This window comes from Polyodon spathula, chromosome 30 (assembly GCF_017654505.1).
Source record: "Polyodon spathula isolate WHYD16114869_AA chromosome 30, ASM1765450v1, whole genome shotgun sequence".
Taxonomy (NCBI): Eukaryota; Metazoa; Chordata; class Actinopteri; order Acipenseriformes; family Polyodontidae; genus Polyodon; species Polyodon spathula.
In genome coordinates this window covers 8,478,424-8,496,509 of record NC_054563.1, presented here as the reverse complement: position 1 = coordinate 8,496,509, position 18,086 = coordinate 8,478,424, and the positions used below count along the sequence as shown (strand labels likewise).

Sequence of the window (18,086 nt, the reverse complement as noted above, 5' to 3'; positions counted from 1 at the left end):
CTTCAAGAAGATGCTTGACGAGATTTTGGGATCAATAAGCTACTAACAACCAAACGAGCAAGATGGGCTGAATGGCCTCCTCTCGTTTGTAAACTTTCTTATGTTCTTATTTGTTCACAGCACAGTTGTTTTCTTTATAAACATTTTGTATAACACCCCCCCCCCCCTTTTTTTTTTGCATATCTTGAAACAAAACCCCCTCTCTACAGCAGTTACTGCATAGTGTAATATGTCTGAGTACTTATCATTTAAGGGTTAATTTAAGTGTTATATTACAGTGCATGACTGAGTGATGCATGCAGAGCGTACAAAGCTTGCAGTATTTGCAGCTCCTTTGCGCGTGATAAATTGGTTATATTTGATCAGTTATTTTTAAGGTTTATTTCGTATTCATGAATGTATTGTGTACCGGCTGCTCATGCGTGCCTGCATCTTTTTTGTTGAGACAATCGGTACGGTAATGGATACACTTCTATTTCAGGGAACCACAGGTATGACATCCTGTATAATATACCCTAACGTTTTGTATTGTAGTCAACCTGTTATACTCAAATACGTTTTCAGACTCTCTCATGATTTTATATATCACGATTGCTGATTGCCCCTCGCCGTTCTTTCCCTATAGTTACATTCCGACTCAGACTTGGTCACCCGGCTTCAGTGCATCCTTTGTCAGCCAAAGACTGGCACTGCTACAGGATCTTATTCCTGCGTTACAATTGAATTTTCAGGTTAAATGTCATTTCTTTGTGTCAGGCAGCTTTTGTTTAATTAGTTAAACAGAACAAACAAACGCCCCCGTATCACCCTTACATTAATCACCCGGGGTTCCCGCCTCTGTTTTGTGGACGGCGAGCAGATAGGCTTGGGTCCCCTTCAAAAAACGTGTAAGACCGCCTGGCACAGCCGGTGCTTTCGGTTATAACGTCACTCACAGCCTAACTCGTACAGAGTGACGCGCAGGATACATTTACTGACTGACAAGCGCGCTGTCCAACACCAAGAACAGCGGCTCTCTTCCTGCTTCCAGTACAGAGGGCTCAGCTCCAATGAAAAGAAGCCAGGGGCTTGTCCTTGTGTTGTTTTTCAAAGGGATGATTGACTCGGATTTGTTTGTACGTGCAGGTTGTTGCAACAATGTAACAGAGACACGCGAAGAGGCATCAGCATTGACAGCACAGGATTTCAAACCAACAGCTGGGTTTACCAAGGCAGCTGCTACCCATTGTGCCTGGAAGAAGTCTGAGCATCATGTTAAACTGCACGTCCTCGTTCGTCTTTCTTTACCTGCGTTTATATATCTGAGTTTCATTCTGTGCTGTTCACGTCGTTTGTTTTTATGTCATTTTAATAGCTTCATTTGAATGAAGCACAAAGTCAGCTATGAGGCTGTTTGGGTTCCTCTTGAAAAACAAGGCTCCAAAGCAAATTGAATATTACTCCAGGTTTTCCCCATCGCCACTGTCTATAAAACAGTTTCTGGATTTCGGTAAGTATAAACTTTCACTAACAGTTATCTTTATTAAATGAGTGTCGTGGTGATTCCACGGTTATATAACATTTCATACTCAGTTATATGCAGCATTGATGGCATATCAGTACAGTTAAAGTGCAAGTGCTAGTTAGTTACTTGTTGCTGTACTGAACACCTCTCTCTCTCTTTCTCTGTATCTTCTTAATCTTCTTAACATATAAAGAAGAGAGTGTGTCTGTCGGTTCCTTTATGCATTGGGACCCGCAGGAGCCAGTGCAGCCAAACTGCACACGGCCTCCTCTTTCATCCAGGGGAAGGTCGAGGGCTGCGTTTGGATCCATGATTTTGACCCCCAGGGTACTTTATTTAGTAGCCCCACTGCTGGATCACTACAGTAGCCATGTATCTCAAATTAAAGAAAACCACAAAACAAAACAAAAAGTAAAATAAAACGAACAACATTTTTTAAAAAAAGGGAAAGGGGTCTGAGCACATTGTGCAACACCCAAGATCAGTAACTTATATGAAACCATATATTAGTTCCCCAATTTGTCATGCATGAAATATTAAATTTCCCTTGGCAATGCCGGATACTTCAGCTAGTGTGATTGTGTGTTATATATATATATATATATATATATATATATATATATATATATATATATATATATATATATATATATATAGAGAGAGAGAGAGAGAGAGAGAGAGAGAGAGAGAGATCTATCGCTATCTATCTATACATCTCAGGTGCCACATATTAAACAGAGCGCTGTACCTACACACACACATGGAGTGGGGTCACACTTTGATGGTGATAATGATGGATCCTCTTTACAAATTAATATAAATAAATGATAATGAATTAATCACTTCTTCATTGATGAACTGGGCAAGCACCTACTAATACTTCTAGAAATTGGTTTTATAGAAATCGAACATTCACACATTCCTGCAAACCTATCAAAACACCGCTGGCACTGCATTTGGCTCCATGTTAACATGTGCTGCAGTTAAGAGATTTGAGTATTATTATTATTATTATTATTATTGTTTTTTTTTTTGGTTTATGCTTAAATGTTTGATGATGATAGCTTTTGACAGAAGCTGTGTGGTGTGACTGTCAATTATCTAATATGTGTGTGTGTGTGTGTAGACCAGCGGTATCCAGTCACAGTTTTCAGGTTTAACAGATAGTTATATAATTAACTACTTATTGATACTTACTGGATTCAGGTTTAAATAGTTCAATTTAGAACAGGGCTGGAACCGCACACTGCAAGTCAAAGTCTTGGCCGCTGTGCGAAAGTGCTGGGTGAGAATCTGTAAAGGCAGTGCATCAGGCAGCACTGCCTGTTACACCTGTCTGCCTGACTGGAGTAGGACACAGTTTTGTTCATAAGCAAGCATTCTGGAGGCTTCATAGCAGGAGGGACCTCCTTCTGTACCTGCTTATTTTGTGCTAAAAGCTCATGGTTTTTACAAAAACAAACAAACACAACTTGGAAACTTGATCGCCCTCCTGTTTTTCCTTTGCCATGCTGTGCAGAGCCTGTAGATCAGGGTGGGCTCCTCTTCATGTTGCGGATGGCTCTGATTTTGTCTGTAAGGTATAAATATAGAAGTCAGTGATTCCGTTCTCCTAACAGAAGCTGTTTCATGGCACCATCGTAAGGGCAAGTGTAACTGATCGCTCTGAGTGGAAAAGGTCAGCTGTAAACCACGGTCAGGAGGATTAGGGACATGCAGTACAGTGGGCAGTGCTTTAGTATTAATTGGACTAGACACCTGTTTCCTGCATTGACGGGGTTGTTTCGAGCTCCTAACTGCAAGACTGTATGGAAGTTTGCCTAGAGTTTATCAGTTACCTGCAGTTAAGGGTGTGGTCTCTTGGATATCCCATTGTTCTGCACAGCCCTTCTTGCTAAAAGGCTTCGAAAGGGGAGACCTGCATACAGCACTGGGATCATCCAGGACTGTGTAACTTGTTATAAGGATAAGTCATTGGTACAGGGAAGCCCAGGACTTTGTGATCAAACTTCTGGGTATTAAGATCGACCCATCAACACAAAAGTCTCGTGCTTGCCATTAGTTTCAGGTAACCATTCAGTATACAGATGTGCTATTTTTTTAGTTTTCTTGGAATCCCTTATAAAAGTTTACAACAGTATTTCTGTGCTTTTCCCATGTTTATCTCATGGTCCTATGCATTTACCATGGTTTACAATGATTTTCCATGTTTTCAGATATGTTTCTCACACTAAGCTGGGCTTTGCATGCTTTTACTATGCTTATTTACACTTTGCTAAGTTTTTACTAGTTTTTGGGAAACTTTTAGCGTTCGCTGATGGAAGATGAGAGCTGCAAAGGACTGTGGCATCTGAAAAGAGATTTTTCAATGCACTCAATAATAACCAAAAGTGTTCTGTGTGCTCTCGCATTTTATTTCCATTCACGTGAAATGAATCATCTGCTGCCAGATTATCTGTCGAGATCTTTGTTAATAAACTGCTGCAGTTAACCCTAATTACTGATTAACAAATATAGATAGAAGTGAGTGCACACTTTGGGGAACTTGAAGTGTGCTGTACCAAGAGAGGACTGCGTTTAATCAATCACGGATTGTTATGATTTTAAGATTAAAAAAATAAATAAAAGCAACCAACAACTCCTATTGGTAAACTCGTGCTTGGAAGGGAAGCAGGTCCTTTTTAAAGATCTGGTGGACTGGTTCTGGGTCCTTGCTTGAATCCAAAAGAAAGCAAACCCAATACCTTAATGTTGAATTTAAGACATAAAAAAAAAAAAAAAGGAAGAGAAGTCGAGAGCTGCTTCTTTTGGCTTTCAGATAAGTATAGTTTATTGAAGATTAAACTTCTGAGTTGTAAAGTTACAACCAGACATCTTAAAGGTTACATGGTGACAGCAGTTTGCAGGTTTCCTCTTTCCAAGCACAGATCAGAGCAATACAAAGAACATTTCAGTATTCTCAGTTTAAATACAGTCTCAATGACATCATGATTTTTCCTTAAACCAATCAGAAAAAGAGACAGATCTCTTATCACTTGGTTGATTGTCCATTTGTTCTAACCCTAGCTTCAAAGCATCTGCTTCAATCCAGTTTCTCTTTGAAGTAACCAGTTTTTATAACCCTCATAAGATCAACTGTAATTTCCTAAGAAAACCTGTTTTATTTCTGGTTTGTCAAGATGTTTAACATAAAAACAATGATCCATCCTAAATGGCAAATACCTTTCATGGTAGAACTGGACATCGAAGAAGAGGCCAACACCTGTTTAAAAATGTCTTGGAGGTCAGCCTTGTCCTAGTAAGGACAATGTGACCAGAAATATCTTTATCACCTTACTGTCCAAGTAGAAATTTAACCAGAATCTGATTTAATCTTTAACCCATTCTGTGAGTCGTATTCTAAGACCATAATGGAAAGGTCTTTTCTGATGACATGCTTGTTTTTAGTTCTGCTCCTCTATTTGGTGTTGTAGTCTCACGGGTTCGTGGCTGGTAGGTAACAGTTTGTATGCATCCACAGCAGGGGGTGAACATGGCATTTCAGTTACAGTTGTTGTTAGGCAGAGCAGCATCTTGCTCGAGGACACATGTGAAAGGCTAATCTGCCACCAAGATGCAACTTTTTCATGCTGGTTGCTTTTGTCATTTGATCACGCTCCAATATGTAAGTGGTACAAGCATTAATCGTGGGAAACTTTTCTTCCCACTCCTGCCCAGTACTGATCGCCATTTCTGAAACCAGGTATGATCACATTCCTGGGCTTGGCTTCTTGTGGGCATAATCCTTCTTGGTTAATTGTATTGAAACCAAAACGACAAAACTGAATGTTTTGGAACAGCGGCCAGTGCACTTTCTATACTGCGATATTACTGACAACTGCCTTTGGTGTCAAAAAACTAAACAAAAACAATACATTAATAGCCTGTGATTGTATGATGCATGGTGTTTACAGCTGGCTTGCCATCTTTGTTTTCAGTTATGAGATTCTCTCTCTTTCAGTGCAAAGCCGTTCATTAAATTCCCTCTGTGACTGACAAAGGACAGTTAATTGTGCTGTAGCATAACAAGCTATATCAGACCCTTGTGTGCACAACAGGACAAGCCTTTGCCCCCCGTGTATGATTGACTGCTGCACAGTAAATGCATTTTGATTCAAAGGGTGACTCTTGGTGTCCTTTAGTTACTTCCATATGTATGTAAGGGGTGGTGTGTTCTAGAGAGTGGCTTAAACTTGGCTATGCATCTTTTAGATTTTAGACTCCCAACTACAGTAGGGACTTCACGTACAGAAATGTCATTCTGGCAGATCACCTGTAAAAAAAGAATTGGTTTGATGGTGCAGTTTGGGTGTGCAACTTAAAACTTGCTTGGTTGCTTTGATAGAGTTGTCTAATTATAGCCTATTGAAAGGATGTCAGGAGTGGAAGTGTTTGCTGCCACACAGACTTGGTATTTTCCATCTGTCTGCAGAGTCATGGAAATTGCATGTAACTGGGCTGGAGTCCCATGGGATAGTCACTTGTTCCCTATTGTTTTTTTTTCTTATTTCTAGGGGGCGGAGGGTTGTGTGTGGTGGGTTTTAAGGAGAAGTGCTGTCTGAGGCTGACCCTCATTGCTTGCAACAGTGACCAGTCTACTTTCTATGCTGCAATATTACTGACCACTCTCGGGTGTTCTGTGAGGCCTTTTCTAGCAACGTAGAGTAAAGAAAACTTGCTTATTTTCGTGTAATAGTAGTACAGTATTTTATGTTAGATTTCAAAATGTCACATTTTTCAGTTTTTATGTAAGCATATGGGAAAACTACAAAGCGGTATGTAATTTAATATGTTAGGGTAATAATATTCAGCAGGTTATGTTTGACTTTATGAAGTTAAATGAGTTAATTCTATAGGGTGGTGCAAAACGTTTGGTCAGAGCTGTAGGAAGGGTATACTGAGGCTGGTGGTTTTATTTGCTCATTCTTCTTCTTGCAGGCAGGAACAATGCCTGTGAGAAAACGTCCTACATGTTCTTGCGGAAGGAGCTCCCGGTCCGGCTGGCGAACACCATGAGGGAGGTGAACCTGCTTCCAGACAAGCTGCTGAGCAGGCCCTCCGTGAGGCTGGTGCAGACCTGGTAAGCTAGTAATGTGGCATGCTGAGTGAGCCTGGTCCAGCTCTGTGCTGTGCAATGAGCAGAGCAGGCCTGCCTGGCTGTGTAATGCATGCCGAGTGAGCCTGGTCCAGCTCTGTGTTGTGCAATGAGCAGAGCAGGCCTGCCCTGGCTGTGTAATGCATGCTGAGTGAGCCTGGTCCAGCTCTGTGTTGTGCAATGAGCAGAGCAGGCCTGCCCTGGCTGTGTAATGCATGCCGAGTGAGCCTGGTCCAGCTCTGTGTTGTGCAATGAGCAGAGCAGGCCTGCCCTGGCTGTGTAATGCATGCTGAGTGAGCCTGGTCCAGCTCTGTGTTGTGCAATGAGCAGAGCAGGCCTGCCTGGCTGTGTAATGCATGCTGAGTGAGCCTGGTCCAGCTCTGTGCTGTGCAATGAGCAGAGCAGGCCTGCCCTGGCTGTGTAATGCATGCTGAGTGAGCCTGGTCCAGCTCTGTGCTGTGCAATGAGCAGAGCAGGCCTGCCTGGCTGTGTAATGCATGCTGAGTGAGTGAGCCTGGTCCAGCTCTGGTGCTCTGTGCTGTGCAATGAGCAGAGCAGGCCTGCCCTGGCTGTGTAATGCATGCTGAGTGAGCCTGGTCCAGCTCTGTGCCAATGAGCAGAGCAGGCCTGCCCTGGCTGTGTAATGCATGCCGAGTGAGCCTGGTCCAGCTCTGTGTTGTGCAATGAGCAGAGCAGGCCTGCCCTGGCTGTGTAATGCATGCCGAGTGAGCCTGGTCCAGCTCTGTGTTGTGCAATGAGCAGAGCAGGCCTGCCCTGGCTGTGTAATGCATGCCGAGTGAGCCTGGTCCAGCTCTGTGTTGTGCAATGAGCAGAGCAGGCCTGCCCTGGCTGTGTAATGCATGCCGAGTGAGCCTGGTCCAGCTCTGTGTTGTGCAATGATCAGAGCAGACCTGGGTTTAGCACTTCACAGCACAGTGCCTGTTACCACTGTGCTGTCTATTTGTTTCAATATGTCCAGTTTACATGCCAAACTCCGGGTTTGGAGGAATCAATGTTTCTGAACCTGTGCCCACTTGAATCCAGTCAAATCCCCAAACCCGATTGCAACTCCAAATGGTTTCACATGCAAGGTGTATTGATGATTCGGAATTGATTCCACAAATATGGAGTTTGAATTTCATTAGATTGTGCATGTAAATGGCTAAAGGAAGAGAAATCAGAACTCTCATCCACCAATCTCTGTTTCCTTGTACTGTTCTGACATTTCTATTAAAATATAAATGTACTTTGACAGTATTTTTCCTAACTGTCACTGGATTTGCTGCTCTATTGGCGCTTGTATCTTGGGATCTGCTCAACTGAATTTGATTAATCTTTGTATGGGCACGTGTTACAAGAAGTTAATTGGAAGGGACAACAACATGGCTTCTTATTGCATTTGAAACAATGACCATGGGAACCGGAGTTTACCTCTTGGTCTCCTTAATCTTACTGCACACAGACGCTTGGTACGCTAAGTGTATGGTTTTCAATGGGAGGGAAATGACACATGCGAAGTCCAGCGAGATGTTTTTGTCTCTCTTGCATGTCTCATTAAACTGCTGTCGAGACAGGAGTGAATTTCATGGGTCTGCTGCATTGCTGGATCATTAACGGTCATAATGCTTACAGAGTCCTGCTGCTTTCCGTACAGATGGGAATAATATGTCTCTGCTTGTATGACTTGAAGTATTTATTTATTTATTCTTTGATCACATGATGTCCCTTCTTAACTGATTTTGTTTCCTAATTAAACACAGAAAAAGCTGTTAATTACAAAACAATGTTATTTGTTTTTTACCTTCATGTCTTGACTGAGCCTGATTCTGTTTCTCCTTGTTTTTATTTCAAACAGACATGACAAATTAGGTTAATTTCTCATCACTGCTCCTAATTGCATTTCATTCTTGCAGTTGTTTATTTTATTTACATTGTGCTTTTGTTATTTTCACTCATTTAACAGAATTGTCCTGAAAGATTTTCAGCATAAAATACCCAGTACAGAGTGTACACTGATAGCAGAGATTTGGAAAATAAAAGCTGAAAAGCTCAAGCTCTAGGTGTATAAACCTGTGTAAGGAAGGTAAAAGGATCCAGTGTATGCTTTGATTCTTTTCACCACTTCATTTTTTTTTCTAATATCTTGTGTGTTCCCCTCAGGTACATGCAGAGCTTTTTGGACATTCTGGAATATGAAACCAGGAGCCCAGAGGATCCTCAAGTATTGGAAGAGTAAGTGTCAGATTTGTAAAAATGTGATAAGCTGAAAGATTGAACCAGCACAGCATGAAACGCATTGTGTCTTAAAGAGAAGCCACTAAATGGAGATTTGCAAAAAAAAATGCATTCTTTCAAAGACAATCTCGAACGTGTTTAAAACTATTTTCTGTGCTGTGAACAGCATTAGCAGCTTCATCGCTGCCCCACTTTGTGGCCAAGATATTTTGGTTTTTCATACTTTTGATACTGGATCTAAATATTTTATGGAATGAAACAAAGTGATTTTGTACCAGGAAGCAGCAGTAACAGTAACTTTGATATCTACAAATATCTACATATTTCAACCTGAGGCATACAATACAATACAAAATATCTTAGAAGTGACCAGTGAGAATCTTGCCAGTGCTAATAAGTAGAAGAAAGATATCTCAAACATTCCTTGGCACTCCTTTACTGTTCCGGATTTCCGAAGTTGCGATTGCTCATGTCCTACAATCTAGCTGTCCTTTGCAGAAGACTGATAAAGCCGAGGTTAAACAAAAGCTTGTCTATTTGGCGGTTGTTCACAGCGGATACATAGAAAAAATGACTGAGAACAACACTTAACAGTTTTGTTTTGAACGTTTTTACTGTTTTTTTTAAATTTTTTTTTTTTTTTTTGTCAATGCTAAATTCATGCCAGGGGCCGTCATGATAAGTCCTTGCGGTAATAAATAATCCATTACTGGTCTGTTGTCATGGATGTTCCTGCGCTTTCCATTAGGATCATGTCTCTGGTTCCAGTGGATGCACTCTCTGTGAATTTGATTCTAGTGCAAAGTATATAAACTCCCACACCCCATCCCAAAGAGAAATCTTAAGGTTATTCATGCATTTCAAAGTTACTTGTAGAGAGTCGTTGGATATGTCCTGTGCCCAAATTGCAGTTGGTCTGTCAGCCCTTCTGTTGCTTTAGACGTGTCTCTCTCCAGCTGCCTGCATGTAGATGAAGAGATGATGAGATTCAACTTGCTAGTTATTTAAAATACCACAGAGCATAAATAGTGGCATAGGCGTAGTTCACTAATAACTCAGGAGTGTTGATGCAACAAATAATACTGGCTTGCTGTGGAACTCAAATATAGTACGATACAATACTGTTCATTAATAACACATTACAGCACTTTGTTTTCCTCAAAAGGAAGCTGTGAATATGCACATTGCAGTCTCCTGTCTCCTATATTGTGCTACTGTGCTTTTATATGTCAGAACGTTTCTAAACTGCACCACAACTTCATGCAAACCTTCTAATCCTATGCTTTTGTTTCCAAATTGGTATCAGGGGATAATCGATTGTATGAGTGAGACGATCCGGAGTGTGATCACAAACAGCGGGATAGATGTTTGTCCCCGCTGACTCGTTGTATCGTGGTGTTCGGGACTCTTCATTGCTGTGATAATAAGAGGTGTAAGCGGGAGTGATGCGACGCGTGTTTGATTGATTGGTTTGTTTGTTCTCTCAGTTTCCTGGACATTCTGATTCAGATCCGGAACCGCCACAATGACGTGGTCCCCACCATGGCGCAGGGCGTGATTGAGTACAAGGAGAAGTACGGCTTCGACCCCTTTGTCAGCAGCAACATCCAGTACTTCCTGGACCGCTTCTACACCAACCGCATCTCCTTCAGGATGCTGATTAACCAGCACAGTGAGTCTTCTGAGAGTCCGTCTGCACCTAGGAATGCATAGGCAAAATGGGCTTGACCCGGAGTGACTTATCAACACACCACAAAACCACCAGAGAGTTTGAATTTGGCACGCCATCCTCTCTGCCTTTGCAGCAGTCCGGGGTTGTCTGCGAGTGGCTGTTGGCACTAATGTCTCATTCCCAATGCTTGGTGCTACAGGCTTTGGTGTTGAGTTTTGTTTTAAAGTGCCGGCAGTAACGCTGCGTTTAGAACAAAGCAGTCCATTCAATGGAAGCTCAAATTGAAAGACCATTCATTGCTGTTTTCATTCTGGCACTGCATACGATTTTAAACACAGATGCATTGAAAGGCCTGTGGCAGGCTGGTGAGTGGATAGAGGCCCAGAGACAGACTGCAGTTCAAAAAAAAAAAAAAATACACTTATTATAAATAAACACAAAAAAAAAAAAAAAAAAAAAAAAACACACAAGGGCAAAAATAACAGTATTTAAAACACATAACAAAAGGCCAAGCAAAACTTACAAAATAAAGGTTTCCAGGCTGGGCAAGGCCTTCACTGGATACAAAATTTCAAAAATACAAAACAACCAAAAACCACCAACCTGCTTCCTCAGCTCTCTCCTCCCCCGAATGAGAAGTAGAGGCCTCCTTTTATGTCAGGTGGCTGGGCGCTGATTGATCGTTAATTAAGTTAATCATCTGATCATCTAAGCAACCCCAGCCACCTGAACATAATAAACCCAGGCAGGTAGGGGAAATTAACCCCATCCCTGCCAATTTATAAATGGCAGATCTTTGCTCTGCCACAAGGTCCCGTTAACTGCCTCTGTATTTCAGCATCAGCCCAAACTGTTAAAAGAGATTTTGTTTCTTCTTTCCCAAAAGCCGCTGCCATTGTTTTTATATTCGGTCTTCAAGTCTTCTGCACAGTCATTGTACCTGTGAAAAAAACCAATGTAGCGATCTCCCTGTCTGTTTCTTATTGTACCTGTGAAAAAAAACAATGTAGCGATCTCCCTGTCGGTTTCTTATTGTACCTGTGAAAAAAAACAATGTAGCGATCTCCCTGTCGGTTTCTTATTGTACCTGTGAAAAAAAACAATGTAGAGATCTGCCTGTCGGTTTCTTATTGTACCTGTGAAAAAAAACAATGTAGCGATCTGCCTGTCGGTTTCTTATTGTACCTGTGAAAAAAAACAATGTAGAGATCTGCCTGTCGGTTTCTTATTGTACCTGTGAAAAAAAACAATGTAGCGATCTGCCTGTCGGTTTCTTATTGTACCTGTGAAAAAAAACAATGTAGAGATCTGCCTGTCGGTTTCTTATTGTACCTGTGAAAAAAAACAATGTAGAGATCTCCCTGTCGGTTTCTTATTGTACCTGTGAAAAAAAACAATGTAGAGATCTCCCTGTCGGTTTCTATTCTGCACGCACCTCCTGGCTACGTGATGAAGCACTTCCTTTGGAGCCAGTTTGCCTACATAGAGTATGAGATTCAAAACCTGACCAGATAGCTGTACTCAGCTGCTTGGGGGGAGCTGTGGACACACTCTGTTTTGTTGCCGTGGACACACCCTGTCTTGTTGCCGTAGCCGGGATTGCCAGACATTGGAAATGGGGCATTACTGATCTTTCTGCCTTTAGATTTTAAAGGCAGTGGGCTGGGTATGCATGGGTGGATGGGTCCCATGATGAAAGGGCAAAGCATTGATGTGTATCTCATTTTTTATTTCAGCACTGCTCTTTGGTAATGACACAAATCCAGCACACCCCAAACATATTGGAAGCATCGATCCCACCTGCAATGTGGCCGAAGTTGTTAAGGGTAAGCTCTCCTTCTCTTTGCATGCAGTCATTACATTTCTTAGGATTTCTTCATGGACTTTTAGTGCATGTTAAAACCTGTCCTACAATGGTGTTCAGTTTTACACAACAACCTACAGCAGGAGACGATGTTGTTTGAGGTCACAGAAGCATTGCAAAAAAAAAAAAAAAGAGCAAGAAAAAATGGTATGTTTTGGGAACTTTTCTGTGAAAAGCATTAGAGCAAATGTCTTGACAAATATTCATTCCAGATGCCTATGAGACTGCGAAGATGCTTTGTGAGCAATACTACATGGCAGCGCCCGAGCTGAAAATCGAAGAATTCAATGGTAAGTATTCTGATTCCTTTGTGTTGTGTCCTCTGGAAATCGAAGAATTCAATGGTAAGTATTCTGATTCCTTTATGTTGTATCCTCTGGAACATGAATAATTCAATGGTAAGTATACTGATTCCTCTGCTCATAACGTCTCACACTGGTTAGGATTCTGTGACCTTTTTGGCTAATTAAACATCTGTGTGAGACTCGGCACAAATACTTTGAAAACGGCAGGTAGAATACAGGTGGTGAGGCACGATCTGATGTTATTAGCACTATATTTACTTAACCGATAATATACATACTGTGTTATACCAGATAACATGCACAGCAGGGCTAGACATTAAAGAAACAGTCTTTAAGTACAAGAGAATCCGCAGGGTTTACTGGGTTATCTACTGAAGTGCGTTTTTTGTCTTACAGCTAAGGCACCTGAAAAGAACATCCAAGTGGTTTATGTGCCGTCCCATCTCTTCCACATGCTGTTTGAGTTGTTCAAGGCAAGTGAAAACCTTTTAGGTGAAGGCTATGTTTGTTAAAAGCTCACATGCACACACGCCTACCTCTTTATTACTCTCGGAATTGACTTGTTGCTTAGCAGTGCCCCCCAGTGGAACAGCAGAGGCATGCACGGCAATCGGTCTCACTCTTCAGCCCATCCCGGGTGGATATACATTCCAGTTTTCCTGCTTATCGCTGCTCCGCAATAGCCAGATCCAGACTGTACTACAATATTAAATGTCCACCCTGGATCAGAGTCTGAAACTTTTTTTTTTTTTTTTTTTTTTTTTTGTTCAGATTTTTTCTGACTTTTGTGAGGACCTCCAGGGGTCCCCGGACCCCATATTGAGATCCTGTGATCTGTGATGGCCACTGATCCCAAATGTATGCAGGAGCTCCTGGGCTGTAACAGTAGTAATTAACGCTGGCTATTGAGCATTTTAAATGTCACGCTGTGCCTAGGTCTGCTTGTAACCTGTGCATTCTCTGCAAGATATTAGCAGTGTATCGAACCTTTGCTGGATCTGTTAGATCTCACTAAGCCTAATGCCCTTTGTTTAGAATTCAATGAGAGCCACTGTGGAGCTCCATGAAGGCAGAAGGGAAGGCATCCCCCCCATTAAAACAATGGTCACCTTGGGAAAGGAGGATCTGTCTATAAAGGTTAGTGGGTCGTTCTGTTTAACACTTTTTTTCCCATTTTAAATGATCTAATTCTCTTCAGTTGGGGGTGCATATTCCTTCTGATGGGAGGGTTAATATATTATACTAGTAGTTTCCATATATCTCAAGAATTGATTATCTCATTACAGGGTTAGAAACTCCTGCACCCAGTCCTGGGGTTCTGAACTCTTTGTTTTAGATGCATTATTGAAATCAACAGGTGCCAGGAGTTGGAACAGTCAGGCCCCTGCTCAATCTGCTCTGAATTTACTGATCACACTTCAATAAGCCTCTTGTGCGTCTCTAGGGTGACTATATCAGGAATTGTGCATGCATCTATAAGGGAAGGAACAATATGCTTTCCTGTTCGTTTTGCAGATATGTGATAAAGGTGGAGGTGTCCCGCTGAGAAAGATTGAGCGCCTGTTTAACTACATGTACTCCACAGCCCCCAGACCCAACTTCGAGCCATCCAACACTGCTGCTCCCCTGGTAAGACGAGTCCATGTCAGTACTGTAGCTTCAAGCTGACTGTTTCTGTTTTAGGATGTTGCAGTGTTGAATTGTGTGTGCTGCTGGATCCATTGCAAACCTGCTGGAAGCCACTTGGATAGTAGTACAGGTAGTTTGTAATCTCCACCAAGTGGGCACAGCTGGGGAAACTGAAATGTGAACAATTTGCCCGTTTCTGTTTATAAAGTTACGTCCTTTCATATCAGTCCATTAAGAAGTAGGGAGCATGCAGTGTTCACCCAGTTCTCCAGTCTCCCAGTCAGCGATTGTCAGTGCAAGTATAGGAAAGTCATTATGAATTTTGGTGTTCTGGATCTGTCTCCGTTGCACCTTTCCAGCACCCCAGCCCACCCACCCATCTCTCACCTGCACGCGGTCACTTGTCTTGCAGGCTGGCTTTGGCTACGGCTTGCCAATCTCTCGGCTGTATGCCAGGTACTTCCAAGGGGACCTCAAGCTATACTCCATGGAGGGAGTGGGGACCGACGCTGTAATCTATCTGAAGGTAACTTCAGCTGCTCCTTTTGAAATGTTTTTTGTGAATTTGAACACACCTGCATTTATACAGTTTGTAAACAGGCGTCTAATGTAGAATTTCCACGCTTCTGTGCTTACCTGAACATGTGATTTATTGGACATCATCTTCTGAGCATTGATTCCAATAGTTGGTAGAAAAATACAGAGTCCCCCAGCCCGGCACCTACCCTTGACACCATACTCAAGGAAACGTTCCTTGTTTAGGTTAGAAGGATTAGCATCCACAAGCACAAAGCTGAACATATGGGACTTCCTTCTGATGAGCACAGTGGCTGCCATGACACATGCTAATCCTAAATTATAGTTTTATACACATTACTATACATGCAGTATTCAGTGAAAGAGGGAAGAATAAATAAATCTCGATTTGCATCTCCTCAGTCTGTGTTGTGATGGCTTGCTTTGGTTTGTGATGGTGTTTAGTATTGCCGGGATGTTAGATGCATTAAAACATTTCTCTCCTGCATGTTTTTTCAGGCGCTTTCCAGCGAATCGTTCGAGCGACTCCCTGTGTTCAACAAGTCTGCGTGGCGGCACTACCAGACCTCGCCCGAGGCAGACGACTGGAGCAACCCCAGCAGCGAGCCCAGAGATGCTTCCAAGTACAAAGCCAACAGATAACTCCAGAACACCAGGGCGGGTTCTCCCTCTGCGTCGTAGAATCCATCGCCTGAGCGCTCGATCCATACGGATTTTAATAAGCTAATATTAATAGCATCCAGTGTGTTTGTAATTGTTGATGTTTCCATATTAAGAAGTATTACCTAGGTCACCTCCAGGTGAAACATTCAGGGAGAGGCACTGAGATGTTGTGGAGTGTTACGGGTGGGGTCCTGTCCTGTTCCTCTCTCTCTTCCTCCCCTCCCTCTATCCCGTGCTTTGTTCTTGTTTTTATCAATCCTTTGAAATTTTATACAGCGGGCAGGGGAAGTTCCATTATACTGTTTGTTCTGTGGGGGTGGGGTGTACCATAGCACTGCAGATAATGCCCATGGCTTAAAACTTAAGATATGAAAATTAAATTAAACAACTTGCAGTGTGAGAAAGTTAGGATTTTCACATATTTCAAACCAAAATGTTATTAGATCTTAATTATAGATCTTAATAATAGGTAACCTGATTAAACAAATGACACAAAACATGATACTTTTTTAACATTTATCCACAAATGATTCAACATTCAATATCCATGTGTGAAAAAGTATGTGAACCTTTGGTCAGTCTCTCACATCAGTTTTGAGGAATTTTGGCCCATTCCTCCTTACAGAACTGCTTCAACTCTGTGACATGTGATGGCTTCCTTGCATGGACAGCTTGTTTCAGGTCCTGCCACAACATTTTTATGAGGTTTAGGTCCAGACTTTGACTAGGGCATTAAGAAATATGATGTTTCTCCTGCAGCCATTCTTTTGTAGTTCTGCTTGTATGTTTAGGATCATTGTCTTGCTGCATGACCCACTTTCAGTTCAGCTTCAGCTCACGGACGGATGGCCTCACATTCTCCTCTAGAATCTTCTGCTACAATGCGGAACTCATGGTTGTGTCAGTGATGGCAAGCCGTCCAGGTCCTGAGGCAGCAAAGCAGCCCCAAATCATCACACTCCCACCACCATGCTTGACGGTTGGGATGAGGTTCTTCTGTTCGAACGCAGTGTTTGTTTTCCATCTATGTGCTCTTTGGCGAACTTCAGACGGGCAGCAATGTTCTTTTTAGAGAGCAGTGGTTTCCTCCTGGCTGTCCTTCCATGAATATCATTCTTGTTCAGTCTTTTTCTGATATCATGAACATGCACATTAGCTAAGGTGAGAGTGGCCTGCAGATCCTTGGATGTTACTCTGGGGTTCTTTGTGACTTCCTTGATGATTTTCCTGTTTGTTCTTGAGAGATTTTGGTAGGATGATTTCTCCTGGGTAGAGTCACTGTGGTCTTGAACTTTCTCCATTTGTAGACTGTCTGACAGTGGATTGGCGGAGCCCCAAATCCTTAGAAATGGTTTTGTAACTCTTTCGAGACTGATGAGTATCAATAACTGTTTTTCTAAATCATTGTTTGTCTAATTCTTGCATCATTTTGTTTCAAAAGACATGGAATTGGTTAATATAAACCCTATTGGATATTTAAGAAAAGACTGGTTTTGATTCAAGAAGGCTATCATGGTAAAACTATGGAGTTTCCATAATTATCATTGGGGTTCTGAAACTTTCTCAGCACTATAGCTGCCTTTTTTTGAAGGACAAATGTCTGAAACCTGTTGCACTTGATGTATGATTAGGATGACAAAATGGATTTCTGTAAGGCTCATCGCTGTGGTGTACGTTTTTATTTTATATGATAAAATGAATTGGCAGGAAAGCCAAGTCTGAGAGCGTGCCTGCCACGCAGTTGGCAAAAGCACCTTTAAGATTGTAAGAACAGAATATTTATATAATCGTAACAAATATGAGAAGAGAAGTTGCACTAGTGCTGGATTTTGTAATATTTTTGAAGCTGGATGTCCCAGTACTGTATATAATCTAGAGTTATCCATGCAGCAGGCAAGTATGATTGTGGTTACTGGACGGTGGTTGAAGTCTCTGCACCCCTTACCTTCAGGACCTGGGTTGTAGTGTACCCCAGGTGTATGTAGCAGAAACCTGAGGGATCTTCAGACTGCAGTGAATTAAGAGAGCTCTGTGCCTTGGGCTCCTGGAAATGGGATAGACTGGGAGCAGGAGTGCTGGAATGCAAACCAGGAGCAGCAGAGGGTTCTTCTAAAGAATCCCTCACTGCAGCTATACAGAGCTGCACCATGATCCTGGAATCCTGCAGGAGGGCAGTGGGACTAGTAAAGCAGGTCCTTTTCCTTGCTCTCCTGATCCACAGTCCCATCTCTCACTCTGTCCTGGACTGGGGCTGCTTTGGATACAACAGCAGAAGGTGCTATATTAGCATAAAAAAAGAAAGATTACTTTACCAAAGTTTTTAATAATACAAAAAGGGAAAGTGAGCCACATAATTCAAAGCACACAATATAGTGTTGCACCATACTGCCTCATTAGGTGGTTTCATTTCAGCGTTTTCATATTGTTCCCATTTTTTCTATGCTCAGCGACATTTTCTAAAAACCTACATTTGATTTCTCTTAACCACTGCACTCTGCCAGGCTAATGAAATGGAGACTCTAAGCCCCTTTTTTGCTTAATCC

At 42.1% G+C, this 18,086-nt stretch overlaps 1 protein-coding gene across 1 annotated transcript; it reads left to right on the top strand.

The window, feature by feature from the left end:
* Window positions 1-1,104: 1,104 nt before the first annotated feature.
* pdk3a (pyruvate dehydrogenase kinase, isozyme 3a) lies at window positions 1,105-16,056 on the top strand. The gene is made up of 11 exons (XM_041233108.1): window positions 1,105-1,489; window positions 6,482-6,623; window positions 8,799-8,870; window positions 10,361-10,545; window positions 12,282-12,371; window positions 12,622-12,699; window positions 13,111-13,187; window positions 13,750-13,851; window positions 14,230-14,343; window positions 14,756-14,869; window positions 15,379-16,056. Exons 1-11 carry the CDS (start codon window positions 1,384-1,386, stop codon window positions 15,520-15,522), a joined length of 1,224 nt encoding a protein of 407 aa, XP_041089042.1. The 5' UTR covers window positions 1,105-1,383; the 3' UTR covers window positions 15,523-16,056.
* Window positions 16,057-18,086: the final 2,030 nt, after the last annotated feature.

Bases quoted from the DNA above. Each gene is read 5' to 3' on its own strand.
- pdk3a (XM_041233108.1), top strand. From the start codon at position 1,384: ATGAGGCTGTTTGGGTTCCTCTTGAAAAACAAGGCTCCAAAGCAAATT. The intron at 13,188-13,749 runs GCAAGTGAAAAC...CCCTTTGTTTAG, and splicing joins TGCTGTTTGAGTTGTTCAAG to AATTCAATGAGAGCCACTGT. The intron at 14,870-15,378 runs GTAACTTCAGCT...ATGTTTTTTCAG, and splicing joins ACGCTGTAATCTATCTGAAG to GCGCTTTCCAGCGAATCGTT.